Source organism: Macrobrachium rosenbergii, chromosome 52 (genome assembly GCF_040412425.1).
Source record: "Macrobrachium rosenbergii isolate ZJJX-2024 chromosome 52, ASM4041242v1, whole genome shotgun sequence".
NCBI lineage: Eukaryota > Metazoa > Arthropoda > Malacostraca > Decapoda > Palaemonidae > Macrobrachium > Macrobrachium rosenbergii.
Genome location: NC_089792.1, coordinates 16,029,421 through 16,051,311, shown reverse-complemented (window position 1 = coordinate 16,051,311; position 21,891 = coordinate 16,029,421). Strand labels below are relative to the sequence as shown.

The following is a 21,891-nucleotide window of genomic DNA, read 5'->3' as shown; positions in this document are numbered from 1 at the left end:
ACCATCCATATTTCGTCGATGCGTTTTGGATGTTGTTGATACATGTCGGCCCTAAATCTTCCCACGTATTTTTTGATTCCCGTTCATTTATTCATATGTTTGAATGTTTATTTTTATTTAATTACATAATTCAAATTTTATGTCATTTCTAACATGTTTATGGCTTTATTACCCCATGTATGAGGATTTGTATTCTATGTACGTTACATTAGAATAATAATGAGAATTAACTCTTATGGACCTGTCAATTACAGTATCATTGTGGGCGTTTAATCCTTCCACTTTTTTTTTTTTTGTTATTCAAGAAGACTTATTATCTTTCTCATTTTTTGACCAGCGTTAGCAATGTTAGTCAGTGGAAGATAACTGTGGTTTTGATAACGAGTCATTAGATGTTTTTTCTTCTTCAGGCTTCATCGCGATGACCAGCGCCGAAGGTTCGCCTGTTGGTGAGTACACATGGTAATGATTTCCGTACATATTTTCTTCATTTTTAATTTGTGTTGATTTCTTTTATCATCTTTCATTTACTGTGTTTTGCTTTCTTCACAGTCTTCTGTATATGTTGGACCTTGATTAGAGATAAGAATGGTTTCTTGTCTCAGTTTTCTTTATCGTAGAGTTTTTTTTTTTGTCTAAAGTAAGTATTTTACTTTATATAAATCATAATTACAACATATTGTATATATTTTAATACATAGTACATACATATAAACATATATATGTATGCATGTGTGTGTATATACATATATGTATACAGTATAGTATATACATATATATATACATTGTATTTATATAATATATATGTGTATACTATATATATATATATGTATATAATATATATATATGTATATATATCTAAATATACACATTTTAAGATGTACACATCGTAACCAACTTTCCATTCATGTATACACTAAAACCTTTTCGTAAATGTTGCTGAATCTCCTCTCACATTTTTGTAAACGATTAATCATAGTTTCTTTAAGAGGGATGGTGCAGAGCCATGAAGTTCACTATGAACTCTGTTGCTTATATTTCAATCACTATAACCGACACTCATTTGTGTTTGCTTATGTGGGACTTGTAGATTATGGAAATAATTTTGATGTTTGTCCATGTTGTATTCGCATCACTGGAGCTGAATTACTGTGAAATCGTTTTTAAATGGGTCTTAAAAAATTCGGGGTCTATGTTACAAATTGTAACGTTGTCTGTAGGAGAAATTTATGCTTAGGATGACAGCGTTGTTATTGTTGGTAGAGGGGAGGGAGTGCTAGGTTTTATTTCCTTAGAACGTTGAGGTTAAATTCTGGTTGTAGTTTATATGAGTTGCAGCGTTTGTTGTTAATCTACAGATGTTCAACCTTTGATGTCTTTTTTCAGTACTTGTAACATTTTCGGGTTGTGGTTAATGTTGGTGATTTTGAGGCACTTAGAGAGAGAGAGAGAGAGAGAGAGAGAGAGAGAGAGAGAGAGAGAGAGAGAGAGAGAGAGAGAAGTTGAATATGTAATGAAAAATAGAACGATGTTGAAGCTGTTTCAGTTGTTACATGTGGCCTTTGTTTATTATTTAATAGTGTTCATATAATATCGTTAAATGTTTTTTTTAATTTTATGATGTACATATAATCTTTAGATATTTTCGAGAACTGCTTACTGAGTAATTTGAACGATATAAAGTTCTATCATTATTTCCGGGAACTGCATAATTTACTGTGTAACTTGTTGAAGACTTCATTTTAGTTTATGCTACAAAGTAGACGTAAAAGGAGGATAATTGTGTAATTATTCTGCTATTATATTTTTTATCGTTTTTATCTGCGATGTCATGACATGAAGACTTCATATATTAAATATGCATTTGTTGGACAAGTTAGCACGCAACTCACCACTTTGAGACTAGAAGAGTAAACATGGAAGTATTTTTATTTTAATGTGACGCACCTAAACGTTAGAAGTATTATGGCAACATGAGTGTCTAAGATTGGTAGATAAACTTTTTTTGCCATTCATGTAATTTGTTTATGTTTTGACTTGAGACTCCCACCACGAGAATAAATTTGACCTTTCAGCATTGGAAAGGGGTCACGATTTGAGTTGGGATGAAGGGTCATGGTTTGCAGATCATGATAACAAGGCCATAAGTACATTCCTAGGGGTTTAGCTTCAAAATCATTCTGGCACACATACTGTACACACCTCAAGACGAGTTAACAACTTATTACGGATAGATTCTAAGCTTTTTCTTCTCCCATTTTTTCCTCCCCCCTCTTTTTTTATACTAATGGACTAAATAGTGCAATAGAGTTCCCATCAAATCGGTTTTCGCTAAAGCTGAAAAGAAAAAAAATGCTTTTACTACCTTCAGTTTTAAAAGGGCATACAAGGCCTATTACGTGCACGTGAAATTGCTCTATTGTCCTTTTCGTGCCTTCTCACCTGAGTGCGTGGGAGCGGAGTTCTTTGGACTGCTGCACTTCCTCCATCGGGAGCCCCCTGAAGGGGATGAAGACCTCCTGCACATCTGGGTGCGTCTCGAATAACCTGTGGATACGAAAGATCGGAAACGTTATCAGATGCATTAGAAAGACAACATTCAAACACACAAGAGAAAAGCCTCAAGGCTAGATAATGTATTTTAGTGGTATGACTCTAATTAGACTACCATAATTTCCTTTTCTCCTCAAAGGCCAAGTTGTTCTTTGTTAAGGGATTCGTAAAAGAAAAGAGAGTTCTTGTTATCCTTTCAAGTTAGTGATGTCATTAACAGCGTCTGAATATATCATCCTTTTTATTATCCTAAAATGTCAGACTGTGTTTTCCAGTGGAAAGAGGTTTGATGATGAATTCCTAATAACGAGTTTTAAACCTAATAATAGGAAGAGAGATGGTTTGGAATTGCTGGTATAAACATCATTATGCTCTCTTTTGAGGGACTTTTGTCGCTACTTTTACCATTTTTCATACTGCGTATGATGCTACATCTGCTATTTTTGTTACTGCTGATTACCTGTTCATACAATAGAAACAAAGTTAATTACAGAGAAGTACAGGTGATGATATTTAAATTTATTCATTTTACGGTTGGTTTTAATGAAAATGAAAATGTTATGTGTACTTTATTATTATTATTATTATTATTATTATTATTATTATTATTATTATTATTATTATTATTATTTTTAATAGTTAGACAAACCTATTCCTCCTGTATTTGAACTGCCGACAGTTGTGACGAGGACCAGCACTGTATCCACTTAATCACAGAAGGTATAAAGGGGGGGAATCATTTATGTCCACAGTGCTCTTAATTATATGCAGTAATATACCATGTTTATTTTCTTTTAACTACCCCTGTGACTGAATTTAGTATTGGAATGAGGTCTCATTGGTCATAGTTTCAAATCCTTAAAGAGTTATTTTGTTTCTTTATCATCTATTTTCAGGCAAGATTGTGTGATTGTATTGTGGGAATTATCTCGAACTCTTTTGGGGAGGAAAACTAAATCTGTGTACTGTGGTGATGGGGCGGTTAGTGGGTAAAACGTTTATGGGGGTTACTATTTTTTAAATGATTTTTACACAACACAGAGTGATAATTCTCTTGAGTTATATAATATTTGATCAATATTAGTTACTTTTACATTAATTGAAGAGACTCCTTCTTTACATAAAGAACATTTCCATCGCTAGAAATCCTCCGTACGGGGGTAGTGCCGTCAGTGCACCTCACGGGTGCACTGTAGGCATTACTAAAGGTTCTTTGCAGCGTCTCTTAGGCCCTTAGCTGCAACCCCCTTTTATTCATTTTACTGTACCTCCATTCATATTACTTTTCTTCCATCTTGCCATCCATTCTCTCCTAACGATTATTTCACAGTGCAATTGCATGGTTTTCCTCCTGTTACACCTTTGTAACCGATTACTCTCAATTTTCCTTTCAGCGCAGAATGGCCTCATAGGTTCCAGCGCTTGGCCTTTGGTCTAAACTCTATATTCCATTCCATTCCATTCTGCGTACTCTTCGTATTCCTCTCTGGACTTCGATCATGAACAAGCAATGGGATCAAGACTGGGTGAGCAAAAGAATCAAAAGCACCTCCAGTGTCACTGAACTACCTCACACACCTCCTTTCCTTAAAAAAAAAAAAAGAAAAATCGTGAGTATGCTGTTGCTGATTTTTGATGATGCCGTCGAGTTACAGTACTGATGGGCCATGAGGTTTCAGTATGTCACACACATTTATTGCTACTTTGATATTTATTCAGTAAGATGCAAAGGATAATATTGGTAAGTGTGTGTGTGTGTGTGTTTATGTCCAGTATGTATGTATGTGGAGTTATCAGATTGCTTTAACAGTTCTAAAGTTTTTTTTTTAGGTAATTTATTGTGATGTTTGTCCTTGACATTTCCTAGACTATTTTCTGAGACAAAATCTTTCATATTTTAATGAGATATAGAAAAAATTATCTCCTGAGTATAATCATATAACAGCTATAGTGTGTCCATTTACTCCCATCTTACATTTCAGCCTGGCCAGTCATTTACAACTTTTAGTGATTGTGATGAAAAGGTTATATTACCATATATATGGCTTTTGTTTATATATAAAGGCAAAACTTTTATATAATAAATATATATATATAATATCAATATAATATTATAACGAGGCTAAATATCTAAATTTCTGCGCGGTTTGATTATATTCATCATTGAGATGATTAAACTCCCCTCGTCTCGTCTCCTAAAATCTCTCAAAATCTCGCGTTTATTGATTTGAAAGTATCTCACTAACTTTATACATCAGGTGATGTTGGTAATGACATTATATTAGAAGTTGAGAGTGTGTCTAGACGTAGACCGGCTATCAAAATAACAGTGGCCCAAAATTAGAAAAAGAACAGGAGGTCTAGGTTCACCCTGTCTCGTTAACAACTGAAGCTTTATAGAGGAGAGCGACAAACCTTAATCGTTTCTTGTTAGCGGGAATGGGTGATAACGAGCATACAAGCACAGAGCGATCACTAAATCACTAACGACAAATGCATAATGCAAAAGAGCCGTAAGATAATGGAACGCAGGGGAATATCTGAAAGCTGCTTCAGTATTATGAATCACGATTTAAATAAAACAAAAACCAAAAAATTGGATAGTGTACATATCTTTTACGTACACGTAGGCCTACATCGTACGAGTTTCCAATCTTATGAACATTACTTCTGCCCTTCCTGTTATAATGAAAAAAAAAGATAAACCTCAGATGAAAATATCCCTGATGAGTTCAACTCATTAAAAATTTATTTTGTAACTTCATTATTTGATAGGCAGAGCAGAAGCCGGTATTACAGCGTTAGTCAGTTATCAATTAATTAAGTCCTGAATATAATCTGAGACAAAATCTTTCATATTTTAATAGAATAGAACTCCGTTTATCACTGAGGATATTCATATTAATTGCCGTCCATTATGAAATCCTCTTACATTTCTGGCGTAAACGAGTCATTTGACGTTTAGTGATTGTGATGAAAAGGTTATATTGACCATCGCCGTGGCTTTTGTTTACATTAAAGGCAAAACTTTTATTATATAAATAAAGAAACCTGTTAGGTTTCAGTATATAACGATGGAGAATACAAGGCAGTTTTCTGCCTCAGGTTTTGATTATATTCATCATCTCGAGATGATTCAACTCCCCACGTCCTACTCCTAAAGTTTGGTAAATTTCGAAGGTCCTTCATTTCATTTACATTTTCTACAAATATTCTCTTGCTGATAAAAAATTAGAAACGTGGTCAGTGTCACTCTGGCTTTAAACTGGCTTTTAAGATTAAATGCCATTGTTATTATTTTGTTGATTGGAGTGCTGCAATTTATATGAATATTTGTTGAGATTACATCCTTGCAATCCATACACACTGTCACATACATGTCTACATATATTTTATGTATGTATATATGTATAAAATATGTATATATATTATAGATATATGTATATATATAGATATATATAATATATATTACCAGAGATTCATATATGCAGTTATATATATTGGCATTACATATAGAGTAGAACATTGTATATATATATATATATATATATATAGGCATATGTTTATATAGACTTTTTGGTAGCTCTGTTTAAGCTTTAAGGTGAGATTAGAGATCAGAGATGCTATCCATTTCTTCAGTGACTCGGTTAAATTGTTTAAAGGTGGTGTGGATTTCCTGTAAATTTAATATAATAAAACTAGCTGATGTTATAGTGAATCGACCACTACAGCCATCTCCTCATTCAGTTAGTGCTTCGTTAGTGAATGTTCCTGTTGTTTATTGGATTGTAGGCTTTTTAAACGTTTTTCTTTTTATAGACTCCTCTTTGTTTGAATTAGTTAACTTATGAATGTAACTGTAGCACTCCCAAACTTTTACCAGTCGCTTTTCATTCGTTCTTAGTATCCTGCAAACACACACACACACACACACACACACACACACACACACACACACACACACACACAACACACACACACACACCACTTGGTTGAAAACAGATTGCTTCCATGTTCGTTAACGCTTGTGTGTCCAACTTTCATTTTAATTTTTGTTATAACAGGCGGTAATTTTATTTATAATATATGTGTCAGAATACTGACATATTGTCTTTTTGTATTTATTTGGCAGGAATATCGTCTTTTGTGCCAGATTCCATGTTAATTTAATAGTTTGTTTATAGAGATATAAACATTCATAGCAGAAATATCTAAACCTTTGGGAATGGAATAATGTATTTTGAACAATAGGAATCATTATCGGAAAGCTTATAGTATTTACATATATATATATATTTATATATATATATATATATATATATATATATATATATATATATATATATATATATATATATATATATATATATATATATATATATATATATATATATATATCTTGTTATAATGTTTCGAACAGTTGTACTTTTAAATAAATCTCAATATTTTATACGTACTCATTCCTTGCTCTTATAGTTTGTACAACAGGTAACTCGTGTCGCTTCCTCTAATACTTACATTCATACACAAGGATTTGAGTTTAAAATGAGCTTTAATGAGCGCCTCACATTAGTGCGCGCACGCTCACGAGGGACGAGCGTCATTAGTAGTGTTTCATCGGATGCAGTTTTGATGGGGGTGTTGCAACCTCAAAAAGGTTGTAAGGGTCTTAGTCTCCGATCATAAAGTAGTGGAATTTTACGAAGAGGACGTGACTGGATCATAACTGCATTCCTCTTTGAGCAGGTGCGCCCATTAACAAAATCATCAATAGGAAAACCGCTCCTTTCCGGAAGAGTTGTCGATAGGTCAATTTTCGAGTTCCACTTCGTCCGATGGACTTGAAATTTTGAGATGACGCTGATTCTTCGTATGATTCGTCTTCTGCTGATGTTATTAAGGACATGGGTTGCAAGGCTTGCGTCTGTCTGTCTGTCTGTCTCTCTTGGTCAATAGGTTAGCAGTGACCTCCAGTGACCCTATAGTGACCTCTCCCAGTATCTCAGGGTTTGGTTTGATTTTTGAAATTCGGTCGGATAACTTTTTTTCAAACCTTATTTAGCTCGACTGGATATCGATTTCGTTAGCTACAATCATAAATCGGTTAGTTTCTGTCAAAAATAAAAAGTATAAAATAACAAAAACATAGAAAAAAATTTAAAACACACTTTTATCAAAATGCACTAAAAAGTAAAAAAGAATTTTTTGAGACACCAGAATTTTATTTTTTACAATTAATCATGTCTACAAAAATAAAAGCGTGTCCCAAAACATGGAAGGAAATGCTACGAGAAATAAAAAGATATATTTCTTTTCTTGTAACATTTCCTTCCCTGTTTGTGGGCCACGCTTTTATTTTTGTTTAATTGTAAGAAAAACCTGGTGTCTCAAAAAAGTATTTTTTACTTTTTTAGTGCATTTTAATATGTGTTAAAAAATTTTTTTTTATTTTTTATTAAATGTTTGTTCAGGTTTTTAACATGCCCGTGGTATTTGTGAGGGCTATAAAACCAGGTTCATTTAGCCCTTTACCTGGTTTTGTATTTATATACGTTTTATTTTTTCCGTTTTTTATTCCATTTCTGTTCTGTACTTGTTTTGTAAGAAGTATTGTTAAATAATGAAATAAATATTTAGCGGAAAGAAAATGTGTTCGTATTCATTGTTAATACAAGAATATAATTTTGAACATGAAGCTTTCCAGGAAATTTTACTTTCCCCATTCGACTTTTGGAAGCAATTAAGGGTAAATTCTCTCTCTCTCTCTCTCTCTCTCTCTCTCTCTCTCTCTCTCTCTCTCTCTGGGACGTTATTAAAAGACCGGTGTTCAAAAGTGTAAGTCAGACTTGTCAGTGAAGAGTTTGTTAACTGGATATTTCCGAGGAGCGTTCATATCTGTTCCATTAATAACTTTAGATTGTATTGTTTGTAACTTCTACGCCTGTTTCACAGTCCTTGTATTTATAGACTTCTTGTTTTATTATAAGCTATTCACTGCTTTTAATATTGTTTTTGTAGTTTAGATGAACAGTAAATAAATGTCACTTTAATTTCCAGTGTATATAATCCATGATTCAGCCAGTTGAATGTTCCGTGATACCGTTTTTTATGACCTGAACTTGATTGCTGTTTATTTTTGTCAAGTTACTTTATAAACGATAAACAAACGAAACTGGCTTTGGATGTTTGATCAGACTAGCGTTATTTTATGTACTCATGCAGTATCCATGCATATTATTTACATACACGTATATTTACGTATTGAATTTAATAGCAGAGGAGGGGAGGTACTGAGAAAGCAGTGAGACAGAGAGTGAAAGAAGCATGGCGAAAATGGAGGGAAGTAACTGGAGTTGTTTTAGACAAGAAAATGCCATCCATTAAGGCTCAAGATGAAAATTTATAAGACAGTTATCAGGCCCGTACTCTTATATGGGGCAGAAACTTAGGCACTTAAGAGGGTAGAGGAGGGACTGTTGGAAAGAGCCGAGATGAGGATGGTGAGATGGATTGCTGGAAAGGAAGGAGAGTCAAGTTATGAGTAGAATGTGTGGTATATGGAATGTAAAGGAGAAGGCTAGGGAAGCTTGTCTGAGATACTTTGGCCATGTAATAAGAAGAGAGGAGGTGGAACCAATCAAGAGAGCTAAGAACATGCCAGTGATTTTGGGAGTCGAGGAGTGTGGGGCGTCAGCGGATCAGATGGATGGATGTGGTGAGGAGAGATATGAGTGAGGTGGGACTGGGGGAGGAAGATGCAAGGAATAGAAATAGATGGAGAAGGTTGACTTGAGCAGCCGACCCTACTATACAGGGGGACTAAAAAGGTCGAAATAAGATATTTACGTGATGAGTTTACTTCGGAGGAAGATCTTTTGTTATTCATAACCTGTTTATTAAAAGTATGTTTTTAAATTATTTCATTGACGTTCCAATTAGAAATTGACACTGATGCGCACGTCTGTCCTCATCTGTAAAGGAAGCGTAAGATGACTCGCCTTTATTCTGAAATCCAGTTCTCAGTACTCTTGCGAGAGAAGCACAAAACCGAGTTAAACTTGGCAAGGCAGTTGTCGATTCGTCATTAATTCGAAATCGTGACAAAATGCCGTAATGCGATTGTGGAATGTGGAATAGTTTTTCTCAAACGGTCTTTTCAAGTCAAGTTCGGATTCATTGGCATCGTTCTTTGTTAGTTCTCTCTCTCTCTCTCTCTCTCTCTCTCTCTCTCTCTCTCTCTCTCTCTCGTAGACAAGGCTTGAATTAGGGTACATACGTCCATGTATACTTGCAGATCAAAGTTTGTAGAAACATATCTCTATTATTTCCTTTTTGACTCGGTGTACTTACAGGTAGTTCATTCAAATCTGATCAAAGCATGTTGGCACTTTTACAAATAATCACATAGAAAGCATTGCGAAAGTATATGCAGCCAACTTGACAAACATCCCTGGAAATTGAAAATATGGTAGAGCCTGTTTGATCTCCGAGAACTCTTAACTTCTTAAGATAATCCAAAGTTGCTCGAAAGTTTGGTGGGTTTCGGATCTGTATCCATGTTAAAATGTGTGACTGTACGCTTCCTATGGAGGTGGGACTTTAATTTACTGGGAAATGTTTCCATGAATTAAGATCCTTTTTTGTATGAGAAATGTTAGGAATGTTTACCGTTGGGCATATGTTTCGCACCTGAAAGCGAGATAAGGATCAACAAAAATGTTGAAGAAAGTTGCTGTGAAAAAGCTGAACAAAATTTGTTAAATTTTTTGCAATCCACAGAAATTTAATTTTCATTCCGATATTGAAGTTTAGGCAAGCACCAGCCATGTAAGTGTGGAGAGTTCTGAGTAGAATTCTTGTCCTAATGGCTTGTAATTCTTTCTGGAAATGTATGATCCTTGCCTGACACTATTAACTTGAACCTGGAACCAGACAGCTCTTCTAGCTTTCTTCTGCCATTGCATGTCAATCTAATTGTGGATGAGAATTAACTAAACTCAGATACTGACTCACTAAATTGTAATTATAACGTAGTACATCGGTAAGCAGTGTCTCTCATCTTCTCAGACACTGTCATTACCTACCCGCAAGGCTCTCATTTTCCAAAACGCCGAAGTAGCATGAAGCAGTGCATTAGAAAGGTCCTCGTCTCCTTAGATACTAGAGTATTGCATTAATATAGGTATTTTCATGAAAGGAGATTGGCACATCAGTAAGGTCGTCATCTTAGACAGTAAATTGAAACTCAAAATAAAAATAAAATATCCTGAAGGTTGTTGGTACCTAAACAGCGAAGTGACATCTTTATAAGGAAGGTTATTGTCAGTATCATTAATGAAGTGTCACCCCAGATAAGTAAAGTAATCCTCTCACAAAACTAATAAAACAATACATTCAGATCGACGTCCGCTTAACCTCTCAAGAGTCGCATCTATATGGCAGTCATCCTGAATGCCGAAGCAATACAAGTAAGTCACCTTCTGTAGTGAATCGTAGTAACAGCGAGGTTTGTTCTTGGAACAGTGAAACAACACTTGAGGGGAGGAGGAGGGAGTCCACATATTGCAGAAGCTGAGAAGGAACCTTTCTGTATAGTAATCTGTAATACTTTCTTTCAAGTATTATCTTGGGAGCTGTTCTCGTAAGCAACTGACATTATTTAAACCTGTTAGTAGGACTTTTACCGGTTAGAAAAACACTTGGTGATGTATTTTCCAAAAGTGGTTATGCAAGATTAGGTAAAATATAATAGCAGTAATACCATATAGTTTCGAACAACACCGATATCCTATGCTTAGTCAACTTCCTCTTCTTTCGTTATATTTGTTAGGGTATTTCAAGTTTGAGTATTCCCTGGTGTATGGCATTCATGATTTTACCTTCAAAAATAGGCTTTTTTTAATCACTGGCCGTTTCACTAAACTATTAGGTCATGGAACTTTCGTTGTTCTTTTATAATTAGCTACTGCACAAAATTAACTAATTATATATATATATATATATATATATATATATATATATATATATATATATATAATATTAAAATACATATATATATATAAATTTTTATATATGTATGTATATCAGGTCTTTTCATTCTCTTAGAGTTGCAAGCGGCTTTATATATTACTCTATTATGTTGTTCCAAGAAGCCTATTGTTCGTCTCTTTCACGCTCTTAGATCCTCATAAGAGGGTGGCAAGTTACTCCTGATTAGCGAACTCCTTTTGTGTAACTTTTCGTTGTAATTAATACCATGGATCAGTGTGCTTTTGTTTGTTATTTATCTTCAATTTTGTGTTGAGGCCACAAAACGAAAGTCCTTTTGAAAAAAGGTACGGGATGGGGAATGAAAAGCAGTCGTTCCGTTGAAACAGCTTGAACTAAAAAAGGATTAAAGAAAAGGTTTTGTGCTTTGATGCTGCCTTTTTTTATCTTAACGTTTGTTCAGATTTTGCTTGATAAATTGCCCGAGGAGACTAGGGTATTCCTTCAGGTAAAATGTTTCTTGAATATACCAGTTTTTCGTTAACTTTTCGCATCCAGAATATTCAATGAATTGACATTGTCTGGTGTTAAGTTAGATTAAAGAACTTGCTGTTGTATGTGGCATCCTTTTAGTAAATTTGTGCATATCGTTGCTTGATTGTAACACTTTGCGGTGTACGACAAATGCTATAATTATGTGTTGTAGGATATTCTTGAAAGATACTAGCACTTACCATGACGTTTACTTCGTGTGCTGATGAATTTGCTCTTTCCAAGTGTTGACATCGCACTTACTTTCACATAATTTGAAATGATTCTTTTTATCTAGAGGAAAAAGAGAGCTTAGTGGTCAAAGTCACCCACGGAATAAGAGAGCAATCCCCACGGTACTTGCTGTTTGCAGCACTAGCATAGGGGTAATTATGTCAAAACTAGACCAATGGAGGAAGGTCCTGTATTTCAGTGGGAAGGAGACTGAATACCCAAAGTTCAATGAAGATCAAGACGCCAAGATAAGTATGAAGGGACAAGGTCGAATAGAGTAGGAAATTTCAAGTATCTTGGTTCAACAGTACCTTATGATGGAAATTTGGATGCAGAAATAACACACACACACTGCAGGCTGAGTAAAAAAATATAATATATATATATATATATATATATATATATATATATATATATATATATATATATATATATATATATATATATATAGCCTATGTATATTATATTATATATGTGTGTGTGTGTATTTATGTACATATATGTGTTCTCTCATATATATTTATGCACGTCAACTGAGGTTACAGTTTTTACAGTTCAGTTTTTCACGAATGAGGATTCTATCCTGGATATTTGTACTAAGTGGATTTATTGTACAAGCCCCGATGATATACGACCTGTGTAAAGCTTCAGATTCAAATGATAATGTTGGAGTCCAGAGCCTCAAAAGTGTCAATCTGTTTTGTCACTCTCATATGCCATTCATTACTTGAATATGGAAATGTCAAATATCTGTGATACTGTATGTTTCCGGAATTATTTAAGCTAATTCTTTACAAGAGAGGTCTCATTCATTAGTAAAGTTTTGAAGTACATCTTAATTAGCTTTTCATAAATACCTGGCTTGTTCTGGACATATTAGCCCATTGCGGTCTCTACACACACACACACACACACGCGCGCGCTTGTGTTGGGAGGGGGGGATTGTGGTCATTAAATAGGTCCATATCTGTATACACTAGCACTCTGGCCAATTGTTGCGGACCATTAATCGAGAGGACACCAAAGGTCACGCTAATTAACCGTGAACTATCTATACCCCGGTAGTTGGTGCCCCGATCGCTGACGTCTCCGCTGTCCGGGTTGCTCCTGCCGGGATTAATACTCTATTAATCCTGGCTCCTGCTTCCTTGGTCCCCCTGGCTGCTCCTGCGTCTTCTGCTGCTCCCTCCTCCCTGTAGTGGAGTGTGGATGCTTCATTACTGAGGGAAGTAGCTCGTGCTTTTGTGGTCAGGTGATCATCCTTTTATGCGTTTGTGTCTCAGAGAGAGAGAGAGACTTGACGAGGTCTTTTGAGAACGAGCAAACAGGAAATGGCAATAAAGCCTTCCTGGGGAGTCTTGTACTGGCTAGAAGAATTGGCGACACCAACCAGAGGAAGATGGGAGACGGTATATATATCAGACAGTTGTGTCTTTTAACCACCTGTCTCAGACATAACCAAAAAGAATACCACAGTGTGCACAAAACACCATTATTTTTCTTTTGCTTTCCGTAGACATTTTAAAATCTTAGGATCGATTACGCGCCTTATGTATGTTTAAAAAAAATTCATTAGGGAAAAAATTCATCAGGGAAGTGGCTACAGCCGTATAAATTTTGATAGGATAAATTGCCCTCGGTGACATTTGCTGCTTAATTTTGTTTTTATTTTGTATATTTTGAATTTTAGACATACGCAGACTTCACATGCCTTGGATCTTTCAGATGATGTGAAAAGTTTTGATATCCTCTTCATTTTTTTTTTTTTTTTAGCATTTTAGGATTTTCATGAACACACCATTTTCTTGAGCATAAAGCAGAATACGTATCTGCTACTAAACCATAGTTATAATGAGTTGGATGGTCTGTTTTAAAGAGGATCGCTTTTTGATTCCCCAGTCAGGTGAGGATTAACTTATGGAGGAGAAATGGTCTCTCTCTCTCTCTCTCTCTCTCTCTCTCTCTCTCTCTCTCTCTCTCTCTCTCTCATCGAATCGAACACGGGTTCATCCGTTTGTGATCTGAGCTCGCGTACCTCAGCGCCTCGAGTAAGGGAGAGAGAGAGAGAGAGAGAGAGAGAGAGAGAGAGAGAGAGAGAGAGAGAGAGAGAGAGAGAATCGAAAATTGATGATATTTGAGGAGAAAACTGGCATATAAAGTAAACAAAGCCTTTATCTCGAGCCACGTCGTAGGGAGGGAGAGGGACCACCAGCCCACAGGGGAGATAAGGAAGCATTATTTCAGACAGTTGTGTCTTTACACTACCTGACAGAAACAAAACTGAGAAAGAATAAAATCGAGAAATGCGTATATAAAATATTTTTCTTATGCCTGCTCTTCGTCTCTTGCTTTTTATCTTTTAGTCTAGGTGGAAGGCCTTGGGAAGAGAAAACCTATTAGAAAAGAACACTGGGGAAACATTTAGTAGCTGGAAAGATTTTTTTATTAACCTTAAGTATGCTTAGAATAGCGTATGACATAACATACTTAATCAGTGTATAAATTAAAGCTGTGAGTTGATAATTGTGAAAAAACTGTGAGGTTCACTTCGTAAAATTATCTTCCGAGTGAGTAACATGGGAAGCGTAAGAACTTTGAGCCTGAAAGCATGCATTGTGTTGTGCTTGTCTTTTTAGAATATTATCATGGAAACTTTCGTATAATGTTCCTATAATCTATCAAAAATCTTTCAGAAAAAACAAGAAACGAACGAAAATTTCTTTGAAGAATCTCCAAGCCTAGAAAGCGATTTTATGACCTCTAATCCACTCTATTTTTATCCTTGAATGTTCAGGAAAATTTTTCGCTCTTGATGCTAGAAATGTTTCATTGTTTAACCTTCAACTAGCATTTCCAATAATTTGGGAAAATGAAATTCGTTGCTCAGATCTTGGAGCAATTATTCTTATGTGAAAAAGTAGCTAGTGTAATTTTTAGAGTTATTTTTATTTGAATGCGAGATCTCTGATGTTGCGATTCGTATAATTTGGTAGGTTAAGCTTGCAATATTAATCCCAGTTCATTCTTCTCGAGAGTTTATGGCCTGTTGGCGCTAATTTTGTGATCAGTTTTATTCCATGAAGTGTCTTGATAAATTTTCTTGAAAGGTAGAAAAGCAAATAATTGTGAGCTCTTACAATTTATTATCCCTTCATGATCTGTTTGGTATTAGTTCCTCATTGCAGATAATTGGATGGATTATGCAATTCTTGATACTCTTATGTTTGTGTGTTGTGTGCACGCGTGAGCTGACGTGCTTATGCAGTGAAACGTAGGAAGAATATCGCACCAATCTCCAAAAATAGTACTAATTAATGAATCATTCATTCCTAAGGCAAAGATTTAAAAAATGGCTCATCTTGTCCAGAAAGTCCTCTCTACTTTGTTTTTTCATAATTACCGTGAAAATTTTGCAAGTATTGTAATAGGATAGTAGAGAGAGATGATATTGATAAAATTGGTTGTCTCATGCTATATTGAATCATGATTGAGAATACTTCCTAGTTCTGATTACTCAGGCTGTGAAAGCAGTAAAAATTAATGCAAGAATGGATTTATAAATGGTTACTTATCCTATAAACTTGTAAAACAGTGCAAATGGAAAAGCTTAAAAGACACATCCGACACCTTACTATAAAACTCATCAACAGAACCTCGAGAGAAAGAAACAAACCTAGTGTGAGGATACAGTGACCACATCCTGTAAAATGGACCTTTCCTTTTTCCTTTTTCCAAGACAAGTAAAGAGCGATCAGTGGTAGTGATAATGTTGACCATTGCAGGAGAGTACTGGTATTTGTTTGCGTTTCCGAAAGCTCGCCGTTTGCTTTAGAAAGTTATTGATGCATATAATGTAAATTCGTGAGCTTACAAATTTAAGAGCACTCTCTCACTTCATGTAGTTAGGCTTTAATAGATGGCATCTCAAATTTTAATAGCATCTTTTCTGTTCATGGTGGATCGAATTTGGCCATATGTACTAAGCACAAGCACTCCAGACAATTACATAAAACAACTGAGGGTAACAGGAGGTAATGCTGATTACTGACATAGTAATGAAAGTCCATTAGGATTTTTGGGGTGGGGGGACTGATATGATTGCCCCGCCAGGATAAATTTTTACATGGAATTAGATGATCAGACCTTCAGCCCGTCAGCAAAGGTTCGTAATTTATGACGCGTGAGTGATAGGCATCCGCACGTTACATAGTATCGTCTCGGCTAATGGCAGCATTGGCAGAATACAGCAATAATCTAATTTATAAAGAAATAGCGATGTTTGCTAGGCTTTCAAACCTCTTCGCGTTAGCTTGAGAACATTTGGAAACCAGACGAAAGTTCTTACCATTTTCAAGTACTGTCAGTTGTTTTCACGTAAAGACTTATCGGTTATAGTTGAAGTTAGTTCTTCCGTTATTAAATTTCTTATATCATAGATGGCCACCAAGTTATGTACTGTACAGTGAGTCTTTTACTTTAATAGTCTAGTTTGATATACAGTATGTGCAATACTAAACGGCAAGTTGACAAGTAATTCTAGATTTTCTCTCTCTCTCTCTCTCTCTCTCTCTCTCTCTCTCTCACGCACTTGGGGGCAAACCAAACACACACACACATTGCATCTTTTCTTAAAACAGACCAGATAGGAAGAAGTAAATGTCCCTTGTGTTGAATGTTACGTGTATTCTTGCCATTCCCTCTACCGAGGTGATTAGTCCTTCCTTTCTGCGCTCTCTTGCTGTGCTTCCACTCTTACTTCTTTTTTGTAATAAAAGAAAGTGTAATAGTAGAGAGAGAGAGAGAGAGAGAGAGAAAGAGAGACTTGTTTAGGAAGGCGGAGCTGTTGTTGCGGAATTTCTATTTCTCATGTCTGGCTCTTGCTGGGAAGATGGTGATGGTGATGGTGTAGCCTCCATTATATATAACTGAACTGCATGCAAACGGAGGCGGGTTTTAGAGCCGTTTGTTTCAGTGATGTTTTCCTCGTTTGCAGTTAACATCAAGTCACTGGCTCAGTTGACTTTGAAGTATTAGTTGAATACCAGTTAAGCAGGCATTCGATTTGTCTCACAGCAGGATGCCTGTCTCACAATGCAATGGGATGCCTTTGTTTTGAAGTTGAATAAGAGGTAATTTTACTGGAAGGCTTAGTCAGGCAGGTGAAGATTGTGCATACATGCTTGAGAAGCAGTGCCAGTTTTTCTTGGGAGGTTTTTGAACGGTATGATTATGTACTCAGCAAACAGTTAAGTGATATGAATAATCTGCAAGTACTTCATCATCTTGATAAGCTTGACCTGTCTGGACAGGTGGAACCAATATATGTGAGCAGAGTGTGATTGACCTCAAGCTCATCTGCGCCTTGTATGACCCTCAAGCGTTTCAGAGGGTCATATTTTAAGCCTTAGCCATATTAGTATATCAGTGTTCTTATATATGATGTTTGAATATAGGTGTAAAAAAATTAAGAAAAAAGAACGAATAAATAAAAGCTTATTAAAATAAGTTTGAAAGCTGAAATGTATTAAACTAATGACGAACGGCGTTATTTAGAAGGAAATAGAAAAACAAGGTGTTAATGGCTTTTAAATACAAAATTTGTAAATTTCTGTTTAAAGACTGAGCACTTACAGGTCCATGAAAAGGGGTATAAAGTTCCTATAAATATTTAGGCCATCGCTTTGGGATCTGAGTTCCAGAAAAGGCAAGAAAACGTAAACTATTATTTTCTACTACTTCAAGAGAAACAGAAAGCAATATCATGATATTTGTATTTTGCATTTGCAGATTTGCTCGCGTAGTACTGAAAATATCAACATATGAAACTATGAAACAATAAGTGAAAATTGTGGTTTACGTCTCAGGGACGATTTACGTAAGGGTGAAAAGGAGGCGGAAATGTATTTTTTTTTTTTCTCAGTTGCGAACATTTTTTGCAAAGTCCAGTGCTTAAGCGATTTCATCATGAAAGAAACATTTGGGCCTTCCCGTCATTGTGTTTTTTCCATTTTGTAAGAAAGCCAGATTGAGGCTATTTTACCTTAAGCTGGGGAGGGATTGAGGCTATTATACTTCAAGCTGGAGGGGGAGTCAGTGAGAGTGGATTAAGAGAATTGACGACTCAGCGGCATTCTCTGTGCGGAGAAATAAACTTGATAGTTTGCTCTTTTGTGCTGAAGGAGTAGTTTTGTTCTGGCTGTTGGGAAGAACTAACTCCCCACTTTTTTTTTTTTTTATTTGGGGTAGTGCCGTCAGTGCACCTCATGCGGTGCACTGTAGGCATTACTTAAGGTTCTGTGCAGCGTGCTTTTGGCCCCTAGCTGCAACCCCTACCGTTCTTTTTTACTGCACTTGTTTTCATATTCCCTTTCTTCCATCTTACTTTCTACCCTCTCCTAACAATTGTTTCATAGTGCAACTGCGAGGTTTTCCTCCTGTTACAGCTTTGAAACCTTTTACTGGCAGTTTCCGTTTCAGCTCTGAATGACCTCATAGGTCCCAGTGCTTGGCCTTTGCCCTAAATTCTATTACTCAATTCTATTCAGTTCCGTTCCATATGGAAGATTTTCACAAACATGTGAAATTCAACGTAAACAAGACGGCATAATGATTTAACTTGGAGAGAATCGGTGGCGACTGTCAATAAGATTCTTCTTATCCAGATTCATGAGTGTTTAGCTGAGTACGGAGAGTAAACGGCTTCCCATCTACTGAAATGATTGTCAAACTTGTTGAATAATTTGATGAAAATTATATCTGTAGTGATGTGTAATGCGCCGGATTTGAAAATGTCTTAGTAATAAATATTGCATATTTTGTTGCTGCTTTTATTTTTAAGAATATAGCAACATTGGTAAAAGTCAGATTTAAGATTTACTTCCAACGTAGTTTATCAGACTCATGAAACCATTTTTTTTTGTTCCAGAATCCTAGCTGCCTAAAAGTAATTTTAGTAGTAACAAGAACTGTGTCCATTCAGTAAACGGATTGTAAGGGATTTGGGCGCTGGGATTTGTATCACTTGAATATAAAAAAGGAAGTATTTGTTATGTTAGTTTTAAAATAAAAGACGCAGTTTAGTTTTGGTGACCTGATGTAAGGTATAATTTTTAAAATTAGACATCGACAGATTAGATCGCGTTGATTTTATTTTCTTAAGAAATGATTAAAGAATTTCAAAGCAAAGCGGTGATAGAAATCACCAGGAAAAGTTCCATTGTAAAAGTCAGCATTAAGAAGGAAAATTCCATATTTCGAAGAAGTCCTGAAATCCTTTGAACGTTGTGAAAGGTGAATTAAGATGTAATTGAAGGCTAAGTTAATACAGTTCACAAGGAGGCCAAAAAAAAAAAGAAATGTATAGCGGAACTCGAACTCGATTGATCCTGTCGTAGATGAAACCTGGAGGAAGAGCTGGTAATCCCATTCCTAAATGTTGGACTCGATTGCCTGTTGCGCTTCGAAGTCCTCCTTTTTCAGGAAATTCAGCCAGTAAGCTCAGCGTTATAATCTTGTCATGTTTTTATTTCGTCGAACAATTTTCTATGAACTGTAAGTTTTTTTTTTTTTTATTAAGTCGTTAAGTTTTCTCTTTCGTAAATCTTGCTTAGCGCTTTGTTTTCAAAATAGCCCGTGAAATGAAATCAGATAATTTTAGTTGCAATATACAGTGAAATAGTCAGGTAGATCAGAAATAAAACTGTCACGAGTTCATAAGAGAGCAGATAGTGCAACATTTCTTAGTTCTACAATAGCTGTTATTAACTATACTTTCTCATTTTATGGAATACCTCCCAGTTTGCTGAATATCATTTTTAATCGGCATAAAAAAAAAAAAACTTGCGAAAAGCTTGACTCATCAGGCAGGAAGTTCAGAGGTCATCGCTACTTTTAGTTTCTGTAAAAGGAAACTATTGTACCGGCTTTGTCTGTCCGTCCGCACTTTTTCTGTCCGCCCCAGATCTTAAAAACTACTGAGGCTAGAGGGCTGCAAATTGGTATGTTGATCATCTACCCCCAATCATCAAACATACCAAATTGCAGCCCTGTTGCCTCCTCAGTAGTTTTTATTTTATTTAGGGTTAAAGTTAGCCATAATATTGCGTCTGGCAGCTATATAAGATAGGCCACCACCGGGCCGTGATGAAAGTTTCATGGGCCGCGGCTCATACAGCATTATACCGAGACCATCGAAAGATAGATTTATTTTCGGTGGCCTTGATAATTTTACAGGATTGCGCTTGAAGAAACTTCGGCTGTACAGAAACTTGATTTGAGATAGTAATGATGGGAAATGCAGCGTTAACTTTCGTGAGATTGGACAAAGCGAACATCTTTCGTCATATTGTAAAAGTTTAAATTAAACTTTCCTTTGCAACTAACAGAATCTTCTTCTGTACTGAGTGAGCACCAGTTCGAAAACTTGCATATGTTTAACACGCATCCTGTCCCCGTAGAAGCGTAGTGCGTCTTGTGGTGCACTGTAGGCATTACTGAGGGATGTTTTTAGCCCTCCTTCGGTGAATAGTTGCGCTCACTTTTTAGCCTTTTAATTTACCTCCATTCCTGATTACGTTCATTGGTCTTGCTATCCAACATCTCTAATTATTACTTCTTAGTGCAGTTGTGGTGTTTTCTCCCAGTTCCATCCTTAGGTGCTTGCACTTCAAATCCTTTATTATCTGAATTGCTTTATCTTGTTGTTCAACCACTCCAACTCACTTTTTTCACCTTTTTTTTCCACCGTCTGAACGTCTGAATGACCGAAAGCGCCCCAGTGCTTGGCTTGACAGCCTAAATTTCATAAAACTAAATTAAACAGCCCTTCATGGCACAATACAGAAATAGTTCCATGGAAAGAGTAGCATATATATTAAATAAAATCGAGGTATATTTTGTTCTTAACTGCTGTACCCATACCGTTATAAATGACAGTTTTAATTAAATAAGGGTCATTGGTGAGAGAGGTCTGCCCGGCTGTGGACGATTGCTGCATAAATGTTGTGTTTATTACCCGTTGGATAATGTTGTTACACACATGAAAAGTTTATAGGTGCATATTGCCTCTCCTTTTATGGAAACAATTGTTATGGAGAATAACCATGCGCACTTGAATCAGAGTTAAGGTTTGTCATATTTTTTTAAGGTGTAATAATTTTTGTGATTTGAATTTTCTTCTCTGCAGTCAGTTATCATAGATGGGCAGTGGTAGTAAGATGAAAGAAATAGCAATAAACTGAGGACTAGGATTAGAAGTAAAGATGGAAAGCGCCATACAAATCTGCATTATTTCAGCATTTTGAATTGGCATAGCTTGTCTTTCCAGTTTTAGTCTACTGATTAGTAATGTCCTTGGTTTTGCATTGTGATATTTGGGTATATGGAATTTCTTTTATATATTTGTCATGGGAATATGATTTGCTGTTGGATCACTTATGGGAAGCATGTTCTGCCTTGGGCGGGAAGAAAAACAGGACGAATTGGTCAATAATGCAATGTTTCTGTGACGCTGAGCAGCGTCTTGAGATTCCATGCCGGCATTCGCCGAGTAAGATAATTTGATGAAGATTTGATTTATCATTTCCG

At 35.8% G+C, this 21,891-nt stretch overlaps 1 protein-coding gene across 1 annotated transcript in view; it reads right to left on the bottom strand.

Annotated features, from left to right (window-relative positions):
- Nucleotides 1-21,891, bottom strand: part of glob1 (globin 1) — a 169,707-nt gene that overhangs the window by 9,230 nt on the left and 138,586 nt on the right. The window contains exon 3 of the mRNA XM_067096187.1: nt 2,443-2,547. Coding sequence (XP_066952288.1) covers nt 2,443-2,547 — 105 coding nt within the window. The remainder of the gene's footprint in view (nt 1-2,442; nt 2,548-21,891) is intronic.